The 16,283-nt window shown below is 33.1% G+C and overlaps 2 protein-coding genes across 4 annotated transcripts; one reads left to right on the top strand and one right to left on the bottom strand.

Moving 5' to 3' along the window:
* Nucleotides 1-326: 326 nt before the first annotated feature.
* On the bottom strand, nt 327-7,365 carry LOC113732736 (uncharacterized). 3 transcript variants are annotated; one of them, XM_027258675.2, is made up of 5 exons: nt 6,398-7,364; nt 5,056-5,418; nt 1,155-3,158; nt 666-1,026; nt 327-591 (listed from the first exon to the last, which is right to left on the bottom strand). In XM_027258675.2, the coding sequence occupies exons 1-4, from the start codon at nt 7,311-7,313 to the stop codon at nt 668-670; spliced, it is 3,642 nt and encodes a 1,213-aa protein (XP_027114476.2). In that variant the 5' UTR covers nt 7,314-7,364; the 3' UTR covers nt 327-591; nt 666-667. The 3 variants fall into 3 exon arrangements, with proteins under 3 accessions (XP_027114476.2, XP_071936860.1, XP_027114477.2); XM_072080759.1 differs by having other exon boundaries at nt 693-1,026; XM_027258676.2 differs by lacking the exon at nt 327-591 and having other exon boundaries at nt 920-1,053; nt 6,398-7,365.
* A 5,117-nt stretch (nt 7,366-12,482) lies between these two features.
* On the top strand, nt 12,483-13,081 carry LOC113729361 (late embryogenesis abundant protein At1g64065-like). The gene is made up of 2 exons (XM_072077834.1): nt 12,483-12,574; nt 12,685-13,081. The coding sequence occupies exons 1-2, from the start codon at nt 12,483-12,485 to the stop codon at nt 13,079-13,081; spliced, it is 489 nt and encodes a 162-aa protein (XP_071933935.1).
* The last annotated feature ends 3,202 nt before the right edge of the window (nt 13,082-16,283 follow it).

Below are 16,283 nucleotides of genomic sequence, written 5' to 3'. Positions count from 1 at the left end.
TGCAAAATGATTTTTTTAAGCAATGCATGTTTTCAAATACAGGTTCAAAAAGGCAAAAATGTTCAAATTGGCCTTAAAGTGTATAATAGATTTAAAGTGTATCATAGATTTAACTTTGGCCTTGACAGTGACAAAGAAAAGGTTATAGACAACGACAGTCCTTCTATAGACGAATTTACCACTATCATCGAATGAACAAATTAAATTAACTAGTTAAGTTAACTACCCCTCAAGAAATTCACGTTCCACCCACTGTACTCCTAGTAGTGCCACGACCAACTCAAGCTTCTTGGTCCCACAAGCAAAAGAAAAAAGGAAGAAACATGTTTAAGCGTGCAAAATATATAACTCTAATAAAGATTGTCATGAAAGAGAACTATGCAAATGCAGTTTTTCCTCCGGATGCCTTTCAAATGACAGCTAAGAAAATGAACTTAAAATTGGGCACATACAAATAGATTGCCAGAACAAGCTTTTAGAGACTAGAAAAAAAAAACTTTGGCATCTTAATAATATATTATTGATATATCAGCATACTTAGGATGGATAATATAACTTATTTTGCTTCATGTTTCAAATCTTGGCATCATCCTGCAACAAAAGACATTGGAAAAATTATTTGAGTGGAGCAAACTTGATCAGTTGGATTAAGTAAAAGAACGTACTTTCATGCCAAAATATTCAGAAAATACTCAATTTGACGTTTTATCTTTTGAAGTGCAGCCACAACATCCTTCATATTAGTCCGATCTCGTGGGCATTCAGCACAGCAACTCAAACCCAATTTGAAGATCATTGAAACACATTCCAATTTCTCGCTGAAATGCTCATCTTGTTGCCCAAGTAAGTTTGCGTCTACAACTTGAGTTGTTGCATTAGGTAGAGATTCTTCAATCCAACTCTTCAAGCTGAAATCATCTTTGAACATTTCATCACTAGGCTTCAATCTTGAAAAGGTTTCCATCAAAACTATGCCAAAACTATACACATCAACCCTTGTTGACAACTGCCCTTCAAGTCCATACTCTGTGATATGAAAGGCAATCCATCACGCTGAAAGTGAAAAAAAAAATAGAAAACTTGGAAGATTGACATATTATTCATGAAAAAAACAGATAAAAAAAGCAACTAAAAAGAAGTCAAATATGCCAAACCTGGTGCCAAGTATCCAAGCGTTGCAAGTGTCTTGGTATGCAGAACACTATTTTCTTCATCCAAAAACTTTGCCATACCAAAATCACTCACATGAGCAACCATACTTTCATCGAGTAATATGTTGCTAGGTTTCAGATCGCAGTGAACCACTGGTGTTGTATAACCAAAATGGAGATATTCCAATGCGGAAGCAACATCCATCATTATGCTTATCCTTTGCAGCAGATCCAGGCAATGGTTGTGGGAGTACAACCATTTCTCAAGGCTCCCATTAGACTTATAATCAAACACTAAGGCCTTGAAGTCCAGGTTAGAGCAACTACCAATCACTTTGGTAAGGTTTCTATGGCGAAGGTTGCGTAGAACTTCACACTCTGTATCAAAACTCCCGGAAGTGACTTCTGCTAGTAAAGTGAAAACTTTCACAGCTACAACTGTCCCATCCGTCAAAATACCCTTATATACAGATCCAAAACTCCCTTTGCCAAGCAAATTGCTTTCATCATAACCATTGGTTGCTTGCACAAGTTCATAGTATGAAATCATTTTTGGCAATCCCATGGGCAACAAATCAGTGTTTCTTGAAATCCCATCCTTTCTTCGGCATCTTAAAAGTAAAATTGCAGCAGTTGTAAGAGCAATTATTGTTGCTGCAATACCTGATAGAATGCCTAGCATATGAAATACTTTCTTCTGACTGGATTTGTGAATCCGAGGAGAATGACATGGAGAAACATGAAATCTTTGAGCGCCACACAAGTCATCATTCGACATGAATGATTCATATGTGAAGTTCTTGAAAGGACCACTGGAGGGAATTTCTCCTCTTAAGTGGTTGAAAGAAAGATTAATGTATTTGAGATATAAAAGTGTCTCCAAGGAATTTGGTATTGGACCTGATAGATTATTATTGGATAGATCCAAAAATTCCAAGCTTAACATTTGATTGAGAGAGTCTGGAACAGGTCCCTGAAGTTTATTTTGTGCTAATGATAGCGTTGCTAAATTTTGCAAGCCTCCCAAGGAACTTGGAATATTCCCAATAAACTGATTTCCTGACAAATCAAATAGTGTTACTACCTTCAAATTTCCAGTTTCATAAGGTAGTGAGCCACTCAAGGAATTATATGACAGGTTCAACGTCAAGAGATCAGTGAGGTTCCACAAGCTAGCAGGTATGCTTGAGTTTAATAAGTTCCCAGCAAAGAAAATTCCTCTCAGGGAACTAATATTATTTAAGCATGATGGTATTGACCCGCAAAACTGGTTTTGCCCCAGATCGATTTGGTACAATCTCTTTAACCTGCAAATGCAATCTGGGATTGAACCACTTAATTGATTATCATCCAAATCCAAAACTTGAAGATTTTGCAAATATTTCATTGCGCTGGGAATGGGTCCACTCAGGTGATTTCCATGTAGATTCAAAATGAATAATCTGCTCAAATTCCCAATTGTATCGGGAATGCTTCCCTTGATTCCGCAACCATATCCATAGAAGCCCTCCATAGAAGTTGAGAGATTCCCAACTGATATCGGAAGAAAACCGTGCAGCGGATTTTCAGCAAAACCTAATATTTTCAGGTACTTGCAATTTGTTAAGTAACTAATAAAGCTCAATTCTCTCGATGAAGGTTCAGATGTCAAATGATTTTCAACAAGGCCCAAATGTCTTAGAAGTCTTAGGTTTCCAAGAGAGTTTGGAACTGGACCGCTGAATCTATTTCGAGTCAAGTCTAAAATAGTAAGCTTGGACGCATTTGAGATTGAGGCTGGTATTACTCCATCAAACTCATTCAAAAAGAGAACAAGCACTTCAAGGTTGATTAATCCATAACCTGTGGATGACGGAAGTCTTCCAGAAAGCTTATTGTTCGTTAGGTCCAGTCCTTGCAATGTCGAGATGTTGAATATTTGGGCTGGTATGGATCCAGTTAGGCTATTGTTGGCAAAAGCAAGTTCTTCAAGATGCTTTAGGCGGCCAAGCTCTTGGGGAATACCACCTAGAGAGTTACCACGTTTAGAAATGCTAATGCATGACATGGATTAATTAAGACACTAGCAGACTTCAGGCTGTGCTAAGCACAGGTTATGCCCTCTAAATTTCACGGACAATAAGGTGAAAACCTTTCTTTCGCATAAAATCAATAGAAGGAGCAAAAGTAGAATATATGGCCACTTATGTACATTACTAAATATAAGAGCAAATCTTAATCCTATCACTAAATAATTACTAATTAGCTAACTTAACTATAAATATACTTGGAAGTAAAATTTTAATGGAAGTTGATACGTTGGAGTTTAGCTTAACAATTAAATTTAAAGTTCTTGTTTATTTCAATGTTGTTTAAGAATTGAGATTATGAGTTAGGACTTAGGATTATGAACCTCTTTTTTTGGCATAGGCATATCATGTTTGTTTTTAAATTAAGTTGATTTAATTTTATTACAAAAACATATGGGATATTATTTTATTACAACAATTTTTTTAGAGAAAAATAAAGTATTTTAACTAACTATTGATATTTTAGATTATGGTTATTACCGAATTATCGGTTCTCTAATCCAATTTATCAGTCTAAGGTTTGGACGGTAATCAGATATTATCTTAAAAGGTCAATTTTCAAATTATAAAAATTTTCTTTACCAAATTCTCAAATATCAACCGATGGATACCCATAAACATAAGGGGCACACTTGTTTGATTTGGCATGAACAAAAGGCAAAAAAAAAAAAAATGATATGCAATGGCAAGAATAGTAATGTGTAAGAAATATTAGCAAGTCACTTGTCAAATTATTAGAAAGTCACGTGGCAAGTAAGGGGGCAAAGGAGAAAAGCCCATCTGCTTCTTATATACATGGTAGATTATAAACTCTAGTAAAATGTTTCATCAAAGTTTAAATTAAAGGGAGACGATATCCTAAGGTTTGTTAAATTCCCAATATCTTGGGGGATCATATCTACAAAATTGTCTTCATCTAGTAACTAGCGAAAAATGATTGGCCAGTAAATTTAAGTTTTACCACGTGAGATTTTATATTCAAACACTAATGACAATCTCTATCTATAGTCTATAATATATACTGTTAACCATTTTAACTCTTCTAGAAGGTTTGTAATGTTCTTAGAGCTTGACTTGTGTTTAACAAATAATTAATACTACTGCTAAACCTGTTGACACTTTGTTAGTTTTAAAATTACAAAGATATTAGTCAGTTATTTGTACAAATCTCAAACAAACACTACTTACATTTAATTGCTTATATAGTTATCATTTATTGTACAATTTTAAAAGACTCATATTCAGTGTAATCTCTTTAGTTATCCAAACTTTTAATATTATGCTACTTATTTTAAGTTGGTTAATTATCACTTATCTGTACAATTTTTACAGTTTATTATTCCAACTCCTCAGCGTACAACTCATTCACTAGATCCTCAATTGGTGCAACATGTTCTCAAAACATCTTTCGAGGAGAATCAGAAATTTGGATAATAATTAATTTTTGCATATCTTTCCAAACCTCATAGTCTATTTCATATGGAACTATATTTGATTCTATGGATTTTAGATAGCTTTTATTATGAAAATAATGTTGAATAATTTATTCTAAGATTTTAATTATTTTTTAATAAAAAAATGTAAGTCCTGTGCATAGCACGGGGATTAATGCTAGTTGGAAATTCTATTCAAATTGTGATCCAAGTGATTTTTTTTCTCATGTTAAAATGTTTTAAAGAATTTACTTAAAACCTTCTTCCTTATAACATGGAATTGCTTTTTTTTTCAGATAAAATACTTTCACAACAACCAAGAGATATGTATATATATATATATATATATATATATATATATATGTATATATTTCAGCTCAAATGCAATAGTTAGGAAGGTACCGTGTAAATTGTTCCCACTAAGGTATAGTCCCTTGAGCGCCGTCAAGTTCCCAAATCTTTCCGGTATCATTCCACTAAAGTGGTTGTCAAACAACGACAGTAGTTGAAGCTTTGAACATTCCGTCAACGATGACGGTATAATACCACTTAAGTCGTTGTAGGAAAGGTCAAGGCTTGTGAGCCCTTGAAGACGGGAACATATGCCAACGGGAAGACTGTCAGATAGGCTATTACCTTGTAAACCAATAACTTCCAGCGAGGAAATATTGAACATCCCCATTGGCAGAGAACCGGAAAGCTGATTGTTGTTGATTTCCAATATCTTCAATTTGTTTAGATTCCCAATCTCCATTGGAATTGTCCCTTGCAAAGAATTAAATGACAGTTTATATACTCTTAATGTCTCTAGCTTTGGTGACATGAGATTTTACATTCAAGAACCCAGTAATTAATTAGCCTTAATAACGCATACAAATCGCGAGATCCAGTAATTATTTTACTTTTGCTTAAAAATTCTAAAATATTTATTCATGTCAAAAGACGATTTCAATGAGAGAAAAAAAAAAAAAAAAGAGTTATGCTTGCTAGCATGTGTAAAAGAGCCAGCCATGGGGTAACGCAAGTATTTATCTTAATTACTTTTGTTAATCTGTTTTTAAAATATTTCATCAAAAACTTTCTTTCTCATTACTGACAAGAAAATAAAATTAAAGTTATGCACGTTAACGTGTATTAAACAACATAAAACGAGCTCATGAATTTTTGTAAGATCTGCTTGGGGTACTTACTTCTAGGGATTTTTGCCCTACCAATTTCTGTGTGCCTCCGGATTCCCTTCATAGTTCTTACAAGCCTTTAAATTACTAATCAGTATAATATTTAATTTTTTGAGAATATACATATACTCCCTCCGTCCCACTTTGATAGTCATGTTTCTTTTTTCACATAGTTTAAGAAAAAGTAGTTAACTTTATTGGAAAAGTAAATTTAGATTGTTATTTTTCTAAAATACCCCTACATTAAATATGGTACAACTTTATGGGAACTTGAATTGATGGTAAAAAAAGAATCAACTCTCATTAAATGGAGTAGGTTTATAGTTACAACTACTTACATTGAATAAGGGTATTTTAGAAAAATTAAAATACAACTACATTTTTCAATTGAAAAGTGGACTATAATTTGAGACAGATAAAAAAGGAATACAGGACTATCAAAGTGGGACGGAGGGAGTATATATATATATATATATATATATATATATATATATATATATAAAGATCTATGTAACTCTTTTCTTTGGTGATTTCAACTAAAAATGCAAAAAGAGTTAGGACGGTACCATCTAAATTGTCGTGACTGAGATATAGTTCCTCGAGTGCCGTCAAGTTCCCAACTTCTTCTGGCATCACCCCACTAAAGTTGTTGTATGACAACTGCAGCACACGAAGCTTTGAACATTTGGATAAGGATGCTGGTATCATGCCACTTAATTCGTTGTAGGAAAGGTCGAGCCGTGAGAGTCCTCGAAGACGGGAACATATGCTGGATGGAAGACTACCAGACAGGCTATTACCTTGAAAAGCAATAATTTCCGATGTAGAAATATTGAACATCTCCGGTGGCAAAGAACCTGAAAGCTGATTCCGGCTCATCTCTATATACTTCAATGTATTTAGGTTCCCAATCTCCATTGGTATTGCTCCTTGTAGAGAATTAAACTGCAGATTTAGTGTCTCTAGCTTTGACATGTTGGAGATAGAAGGTGGGATAAAGCCTGTAAAGCTGTTGTTCTCTAGAGAAAAGTGTTGGAGTTGTCGGAAGGAACCAACCCAAGAGGGAATACTTCCGCTAAGCATGTTAATGCCTAAACCAAGGACTCGTAACCTGCGCAAACAAATCAGTTCATGGGGAAGTTCTCCGTAGAAGTTGTTCCTGCTCATTTCGAGGGACATGAGAAAGGACAGGTTCCCCATTTGTGGAGGAATTGTGCCATTAAGGCCCAAGTTGGAGATGTTCAGGGCAGTGACTCTGCGGTGGCGAGAGCCGCAAGTGACTCCTCTCCAATCACAAACTGAGGAAGTAGCCGACCAGTTGCTTGCCAAGATTTCGTGAGGATCCCAAGTGATTTTGGCTTTCAATGAGAGAAGGGCTGATTGATCCGTGGTAATGTTGGGGGTGGTCATGGCTAAGCAAGATAAGAAAGAACCTAGCAAGAAGAGTCCAAGGGGAAAATACAAGTGAGATAATTTCTTCATGATTATACTCTCAGTTTTACTAACGTTTAAGACAACAGACACGGGCTAATAATTTCTATTACAGGTACTTATATATGTATATATATACCAAACACTTGGAACATCTGATGCACGTATGCCAGGACAGAGATAGAGACAATGATAGCATCAATTCTGACCGGATGAAATTTGGTTATGGAATTATCTTCCAGATTAAAACACACTTACTTATGTATGGCAAGTAAGCGCTGGTTCTTTTCTATCTTTTTCCTTCTATTTCATAGTTTTTGCAAAATCTTGTGATTATTTTTTAGAAAAAGAACTAAAAAAAAGGCTACTTTAACTTCAATAATTCTCAAAATGTGGTCAACTTATTTTCCTTTTTTTTTTGTCGAAGGAATTTTTTTCCCAAGAAATTGTTACAAGTCTTTAACATTTTTTTCCCATGAATTTTTTTTTTTTTTTGGTCCAAGACTCTCAGAGTTCAACTAGGACTATAAAAGTTTCGTATCATGCAATTTGCATGTTCGTGTTAGAACGAGCACAAAGTCATACACTACACATTAAGGTTTGTGCATGCTCGTGTCGCAATCTATTCACACGTAGGGATGGCCTACAAATTCCCCCCGCCCCATCCCCGCCCCGTCCCCCGGCCCCCATTCCCCCCGGGCCCGTTCCCGCCCCACCTGATTTCTCCTGCGGAGTTAATAAAAATTTGTTATATAATTTTATTATAGTTAAATTTTAGTAAATAATTAAGTGCTAAAATATCAACACATCACCAAATTATAATTCATTGTAATTTCACAATTGAAACTTATAAAAACAATTAAACAAAAGTTATTTGAATACAATCCAACATGATGAAATAAATACAACTAAAGTAGTCAGTACTTTTGGCACAAATACAATCACTAATTCATTATTGTGCTTGTGCTTTTTGTTGAGAAAAAAAAAATATTATTGTATTAAGTGTAATTAGGAATTTAGTATAAATGTATTCGTAAATTTAGCATAACCAATTAATAATTTGTATTAGTACACATATATAATTATTAGTATAATTGATAATATCAATTATATTACATATACTAACATACATTATATAATACATATAACTAATAATAATATCATTATCATAAGTTTGTAACTAATTAAATGATATATTATATATATAATTATATACATATATACATATATATTTATTTTTTAAAATGGGGACGGGGGCCCCGTTTCTAAGCGTGGTTTTTTCCCCCGCCCCTGCCCCAACCCCCACCCACATTGCCATCCCTATTCACACGGAATCTTCAGTGCCACTACTTCAGTGGCAATTCAGTGTCACTTTTATATTTATGTCAAGTATCTTGTTTATTTAATTTGTCATGTGCTGTTTATTTAAATTTTTTCTACCATCACGTGATAAGTGGGATTGACACTGAATTTGGCACCGAGTAGTGGCATAGAAGATCTCAACTGCAATTTATTGATGATAGTGTCTTATTGTGTTTTAACGTGCTTGACCCTTCAAACTTTTAGGTAAAAATTACTAATGAAATGTCACAAATTTTTGAGAATGTAAAGAACAAGGAAATAAAATGAAGACAATAAGTCATAGTCCAAAATAATAAAATATTATAAATTAGCAATCATTTATGCCAACAACCATAGGGCAAAACTAATTTCCATCTGTCAATACCAAAAAAAAAAGTATCCATCTGTCAACAAATGTGAATTGACGAATGAAGGATTATACCACGACTGGTTAGTAGTTAGTAGAGGTGGCAAATCAACCCACTTAACTAAATTTACTCATACCCGTCCATGAATAGATGGGTATGGGTATCTTAAATTTTTGTATATGGGTATAAATGGGTTACCCAATAATATCCATTTAATAAATGAGTATTATTGGGTAACCCATCAAACCCAATTAACCCATTTAAAATTCTCTTCCCCTAAATCTCTTCTTTTCCCCCATCCATTTTTTTTTTCAAATTTTTCATTTTGTCATGATGTTAACTACTTTTGTTTCATTATTATTATTATTTGTTGGTTTTATTTTATTATTTTGTTTTCTCTTAGTTTGTTAACTTGCTCATTTTTCAGCATTACCAATTTATGATAAATTTGAGCCTCTTTTCTTATCTTTCTAAAATGAAATTTTAAATTTATATATGGAAAAAATGTTAGGGGTTAAAATTTTTTGGATTAAATTTTTATATTAACTTTTATAGTACTTAGTTCAAAATTTTATATTCTTATTATTCAATTATTAAATAATATGTAATTTTGTGAAATAGAGTATAAATGAAAAAAATTTGGTAATTAGGCTTATTGAACATTATAAGTAAATATTTAAAACTAATGATGGGTACAAAGAGCGGTATAAATTGATAACTTAGTTTGCAAAAATGAATTTAAATGAATTTACAAAAAATTAAAATAAATGGGTTATAAATGGGTAATTGGGTTACCCAATTCATTTTTTGACTTACACATTTATACCCATCTAATTAAATGGGTATAAATGGGTTGACTCACTTATACCCATTACCCATTTTACCCAACCCAAACCCGCCCAAGTCACCCATTTTGACACCTCTAGTAGTTAGTACCCTGTCGGCTTTATCTTTTTTGACACAAGTTCGCTTTTATTCTTTTGAGTTTTAACTCTTATGCAGCATTTTCCTAGACATTTTGGCACCAATACTCTCTTTCTCCTTTTGCTTTTTTTTTTTGGTGTCCGGCAGGGAGTAGATTCCGCAGACTATTCCCCACCCTCCACAACAAATTGGGAGGGAATTAAACTACTTTCACTAAATTTCAGTGACATCTAAATTTTGGTGCAAATAATTGGAGGGATCTCGAGCAGTGCTTTTCTCTCAAAAAAGAATTTATTTTGTGTTTGAAAATTTTTGAATGAATTTTTAAAAGGCTTTCACCTTTAACAATTAGCTCCAGTATTCAATTTTAGGTGGGAAATAAACCGCTTTCACGGTAAAATTTAGGAAGAAATCGAATTTGGTATAAAAAAAAATGTAAGACCTTTGCCAATCTGGCTGCAATACTATATTTAGGATAGAAGAAAAACAATTTTCACTAGTAATTTAAGGTGGCAACCGAAAAAGTTCGTAAACGTAAATATAGGAGGGAAATCAATTTCTTTTTTCCCCAAAAATGCTTAGTTTTGTTTGAAAATTTTGGTGTAAACTCTTAAAGTGCCTTTGCCTTTAAACTTTGACTCCAATACTGTAATTATGAGGGAATAAACCATTCACAGTAGATTTAAGAAGGATTCTACAAAACCAAACTTTTTTCCCTCAAGAACTGTTCTGAGGCAATAAAATCCAAGCAATTTGGCTTTAAAAAAAAAAAAAAAAAAAAAACTATAAGGCTTTTGACTCTACACTACTTACCCTAGGAAGGAAGTTTCTAAACTATTTTCATGATACATTTAGGAGAAACTAATACAGATAAATATGCAAGGGAATCCAACTAGCTTTTTCTTTGGCCAAAAATATATTAATTCTGTCTAAAATTTTGGTTGAATTCTTCATTCTTAAAGGACCTCTGACTTAAATTTTGGCTGTGATACTATATTAGAAGAGAAGTAGGGTGTTAGACTTTCTTTAACCATAAATTTAGGAAGGAATCTAAAGAAATTTGGCGTTAATATAAGAAAAACCATTTAGTACTTTCTTTAGTTATATAATAGAAAAATTCCACAAAATTATGAAGAAATAATTAGTGATTCGGGTTATAAGCATATCGTGTTACAAGCTCAGGTCGACGTGTCAACCCTCAACTTTAATAGATTACTAACAAGTCAATGATGTCAACCCATGGATTGAGGAGATACATCCCATGGGTTTCGATAATATGATCCATCTGATACACGTGTCATAATTATGTCGACGGATTTGTCAGTCATAACCATTCAAAAACACGTCACCGTTAACTTAAGCTTCCCAATCAATGTTCTCAATGGAGACCACATACAGACGTTGTAAACCAGAATCCACTTTGGAGTGACATTATGATATTGATGAGAAGAAAATACATTATCAGCTTTTATTAATGTCCATTCAATTGTGTAAACCAGAATTATTTCCTCTAATAGAATTTTAATTGTTCGTATTAAAGGAGAAAATATTGAACCAAGGTTACAAGAGAAATCTAAAAGTTTAAACATGAGAGGGAAGAAAAAATTTTGTCCACGAATGGAATCAAGGAATTATACCTGGAAGGCAAGAATATTGTGGAAATCTGAAAGAAAAGCTATAATCACGGCAATCTGGATCCGATTGAAAACAAAAACGTTGGTTTATTAGGTGAAACAAGAACTCATCATATGGAATTTAAGATCATCTTTAATCGTAATGCTCACCATTTTAGGGTGATTCTAGGCCTTAAATTTGCTAAAATCCTAGGCCTTAAAAATAAGAAAATTAAGCTTAAATCCAGATTTGGGGATGAATATATTTGAATGTTAATAGCATCCTTGTTTGAATTTCAATTAGAATCTAGGAGTTGATGCACTAAGAAAAATAAACAACAAAATTAATATTTTCCTTTGTAAATTGGGCAATAATGATTAATAAACTACTAGAAAACCCCCATATTTCACCAATAGGTCAACCACAAGAAGAGAAGAGAAAGTGTTGAGGAAAAAAAAGGATACAAAACTAGCACTCACAACTTCGACATTCTCAATTTGGATAACATTGAGAAAAAAATTAATTTTTAGGAGAAAAAAGGAACAAAATATGTCATAAAAGTAAGAACGATATTGAATTTGTTGTGATTTGCGCACCACAAAACTAGGATATGGTATAAATCAAGGGAAAATGGCATAAATCATCCCTCATATATTACTTATGTTATAATTCAGTCCCTCAAAATGAAAACAAGCGATTTTAATCCCTTATACATAAAAAGCGATTGATTTTGGTTCTCAAACGCCTTTTCTGGTCAATTATGGCCGGAATTAGCTAAGGGCCCACCACATGCTCCAAATTTTTAAGGGTAAATTTGGCAATTCAGTTGCTACATTAATTGGAAATGTGAAGGACCAATTTTATTTCATCCCTATTCCCCAAATTGGAACAAAAACACTTAAAATTTTTTCTTCTCCCAAACCCTAAACAAAACCCCACCAATTAAAGGAACTCTTCAAGAAATGGGTACCCAATGGCGCCATCTACTATTGTGCCCAAGAGTGATACTGACGAATCAAGTACCTATAAATCCATGGAGCTCAGGAAGAAGAAAAGAATGAAAAGGTTAGCATATATCGTTGCATTTGCTATATTTCAAACAATAATCTTCCTTCTTCTTTTTTTTTGTTTTTGGCTGCCCTGGTGGTGATGCGTGTAAAATCACCTAAAGTAAGATTGGAGGATATCAATGTCATCAACAAGAAGAATAGGAGCATTAGGCACACGGCACAAGTCAGGATAAAGAACAATAATTTTGCGCGTTACAAATTTGATAGCAACATAACTACTTTGACCTCAGGAGGTGTATTGGTGCAAGAATTTGTGATCCCTAATGGACGGGCAAGATTGAAATCCACCAAGACATTCTATGTTATTGTGGATGTTACTAATCCTTCAAACTCCGACACTGAAGGTTTTCATCCTGGGTTGCTGCAACTGACTGCTAAGGTTGAGTTGACTGGAAAAGTCAAATTCACTATGGTTTTGAAGAAGAAGAAATCTGCAGAAATAAACTGCACCATCTCCATTAATTTGTCAACAAATTTTGTCCAGGACCTCATATGCCAGTGAGGGCTTTGCTCAAGAGCATTCATTTTGTAAAATGCATTTTTAGATTGTCTGTTGCCCATGAAAATGGGTTTTTTTAATTTACTTATGAAAATGATTATTGATTCTTCTTTTTTTTTAGTGTTTCTACTATGATATTCACATTTTAGTTTAGTTTTTTTTTCAGTTATTTAAACTTCACAGTTTGTGGTTGCCATGGAGATTTGAAGTTAGAAGCCCCAATTTGGACAATATATATATATATATATATATAATAAAATAGGTTCTTTACATTTCCAGTCAATGCAGCAACTTAATTGCCGAATTTACCCTTGATATTTGAAGGCGATGGTGGACTCGCGGCTAATTCTGGTTAGAATTGATCAGCAGAGGTATCAGAGGACCAAAATCAATCGCTTTTTATGTATGAGGGACTAAAATCAGTCATTTTCATTTTGAGGAACTGAATTTTAACATCAATAATATGTAAGGGACGATTTATACATTTTTCCCTAAAATCAATTATTGGTCCAAGGAATTGATAGGCAGAATTGACACGAGTGAAATCAGTGATTCAGAAAAAATACGCATGCAAATGAAAAATAGAAAGAAAAAATTAATTAATCTCCATATTTTAGGACTCGAAATAAAACATATACAATTATAACAGGTTGCAAATTTAGAAAGAAGAAGAAGAATAGATATATAAAAATCTACGGACTAGGACTCAATACAATTGTGTTTTGTGCTATTTCGTCTCGTCATTGTACATGTTGAAATTTTTTGTATACAAATACATCATAATGTTCTATTGAATATATTTCAAATATTTTATTCATGTACACCTTTTTTACTCTAAATATAATAATATAATGTAATTGTACATCAACTAATGTAAAAATATAACAATAGGACCAAATTGTACCGGACCCCAACGAGGCTGGCCCCACGCCCCAAATGTCCACATTTAATATTGAAGAACGTCATAGTACTATGTGCTAAATGTTTATTTTGATAACTCTGATTGACTAAATTTTTGAGAACCTAAACACTAGGCCTATTATTTGATCGCATTTTTATCTTAGGCATACTCTTGGTATCTATTTCCAATTAGGCCTTGTTTTGGTGTTAAATTTAAAAAGTTGAATTCCCAAGAGTCGTAGATCTCGCGATTTAGAATTCAATCTCACAATGTGTTAGTTTTCGTCCCATTTCTTTGAGGTTAATTATATTCTTCTGGTCTGTAATTTGACAATATGTTAAATTTGTCCTACCAATTTGGGTTAATGTTACAGGAGAATGTCTTGGTATAAGTTGTTCTATCGTTGCTGATATAACGTGCACAAAGGATGAGAAATTAAAACTTTCTCGCAAACTTTTCGCACAAATCTTGAAGTGAAGCGAATTGATTTACACAATAGTTTAATTAAGAAAAAATTTGATGAGTAAAGATCACTTTATAGAAGTAAACGGTACATTTCTTTATTATTAGATTCAAAAAAGACTTCACACCTTATAAGGGAAGGATAAGGGGGAAAGTTTGAGAATCCAACCATGAACCTCTTAGTAATCAGGCTAATGTCCCTTCAAACTAAACTCGATCTTCTTTAAACTTAGAAACATGCTTAGAAAATGGATCAAAAACACAGAAAGCTGGTTGAACTTGTTGGACCAAAAAGTTTTTTTTTTTTAACTGAGACCAAAAAGTTATTTGTTTGAGCAAATAGACTATGAAATGAACGTATCAAAAATGACAGTGCCTGAACCCAACAAGCGACAAATGAAGTATCAAAGAATTAAATTACCAAAATTGGAAGAAAGTGCCTAAAAAAATTGGAAGAAACTATCGAAAAAGAAACCCCCGTTAGATAATCTTTCAAAGATTAAAACCATGGAAACATATGAAAAGATGCATATTACACTTGAAACAAATAGTTGGATTACTTTTTCTTTCACATTTTGATCTTTAAGAAAACATATATGAGTCACAACATTGAGTTACATTATATGTATCTCGTGTCCTCCCATACAGGCATTTTCGAAATGAACAACCAACCGTTCATTACTCCTAGTTTTGTGGCTATATTGAGCACTCGCTCTCAACTCAATTTCGGTCGCACTCAATCTCTCAACTCATTTTCTGTTCATCTGTTTTTTCTCCATGACATTGGTACAAGTCTTCAACGTATATTTTGGACTAATGGGCTAGGACAAACCAAGTTAACCAAGACTTTGGGATGTACAACGACAATACAATACCATTTTTCTACATAATCGGAACATTATCTTCCCATTCAACACAGAACACTATTTTGTATTTTATACTTATCTTCCCAATCAAGCCGAAAGATGTACAAACAAAGTTTGCTGATCTTAGACGTAAAACTATGAAATTGTATTGCTTAAATTCATCATTCAATCGTTTTCCTCAGTTGCAGTCTTCATTGCAGACGGTGCCATAGTCAAGGTTGTTTGGTGACTACAAATACAAAAGGGTACTTTGCCAGGGTTACCATTCACATTTACTGATACAAATTTATCTCTCTTTTTTTTGTTCCCACTCATTCAAATATAGTCCTGTAAGAAACAAAGTAAAAAAGTGAGTAAAAAATCTTTGCTTGCTATCTTTTAACTTCATTTGATGACATGTGGGAGTATTTTGAAGAGATTTTTTTTTTTTTTTTTTTGCCGCAATGACAACATTTTGAAGCTAATCTTCTTATTCTATAGGAAGAGAAGTCTAAAGAAACTATACAATGGACTAACAAGTATACAGATCGGACTAGACTAAAAGAATATTCTGATACCTCCTTTGAATTTTTTTCACCATAGGCCAAAAAGAGATTTAATTCCTTTTTTATGGCTATTGATCCAAAACTCGGTGGTTATGTTGACGTGAAGATATCTTTGAATTTACACAAAATTAACAAAAGAAAACAAGAAAGAAGAAAATTCCTGTCATCACAAGATGACTTCAAATAAAGCAAGAGATACAAACACTTTATATAACTATAAATGAGTTGCTCTATACTCTCTAATTTTGGAAAATAAGTGGATCTTAGATCTTAAATAGAAAGTATGGAGTAAATGATCTTCATATATATCCTATAGACTTTCAAGCCAATGATTTCCAATCATTTGTAATTTCAATTATTTGAGATAATTTGTACAAAAAAGGAAGACCAACTATTAATAGATCTAGCTGCTATATTAAAATGCAATACTT

Source organism: Coffea arabica, chromosome 2e (genome assembly GCF_036785885.1).
Source record: "Coffea arabica cultivar ET-39 chromosome 2e, Coffea Arabica ET-39 HiFi, whole genome shotgun sequence".
NCBI lineage: Eukaryota > Viridiplantae > Streptophyta > Magnoliopsida > Gentianales > Rubiaceae > Coffea > Coffea arabica.
This window is presented reverse-complemented; position numbering and strand designations above follow the sequence as displayed.

Bases quoted from the DNA above. Each gene is read 5' to 3' on its own strand.
- LOC113732736 (XM_027258675.2), bottom strand. From the start codon at position 7,313: ATGAAGAAATTATCTCACTTGTATTTTCCCCTTGGACTCTTCTTGCTA. The intron at 3,159-5,055 runs GTACCTTCCTAA...GTAACTCTCTAG, and splicing joins TAGTGGGAACAATTTACACG to GTGGTATTCCCCAAGAGCTT. The intron at 1,027-1,154 runs GTTTGGCATATT...TTCATATCACAG, and splicing joins GCTTGGATACTTGGCACCAG to AGTATGGACTTGAAGGGCAG.
- LOC113729361 (XM_072077834.1), top strand. From the start codon at position 12,483: ATGGCGCCATCTACTATTGTGCCCAAGAGTGATACTGACGAATCAAGT. The intron at 12,575-12,684 runs GTTAGCATATAT...ACCTAAAGTAAG, and splicing joins AAGAAGAAAAGAATGAAAAG to ATTGGAGGATATCAATGTCA.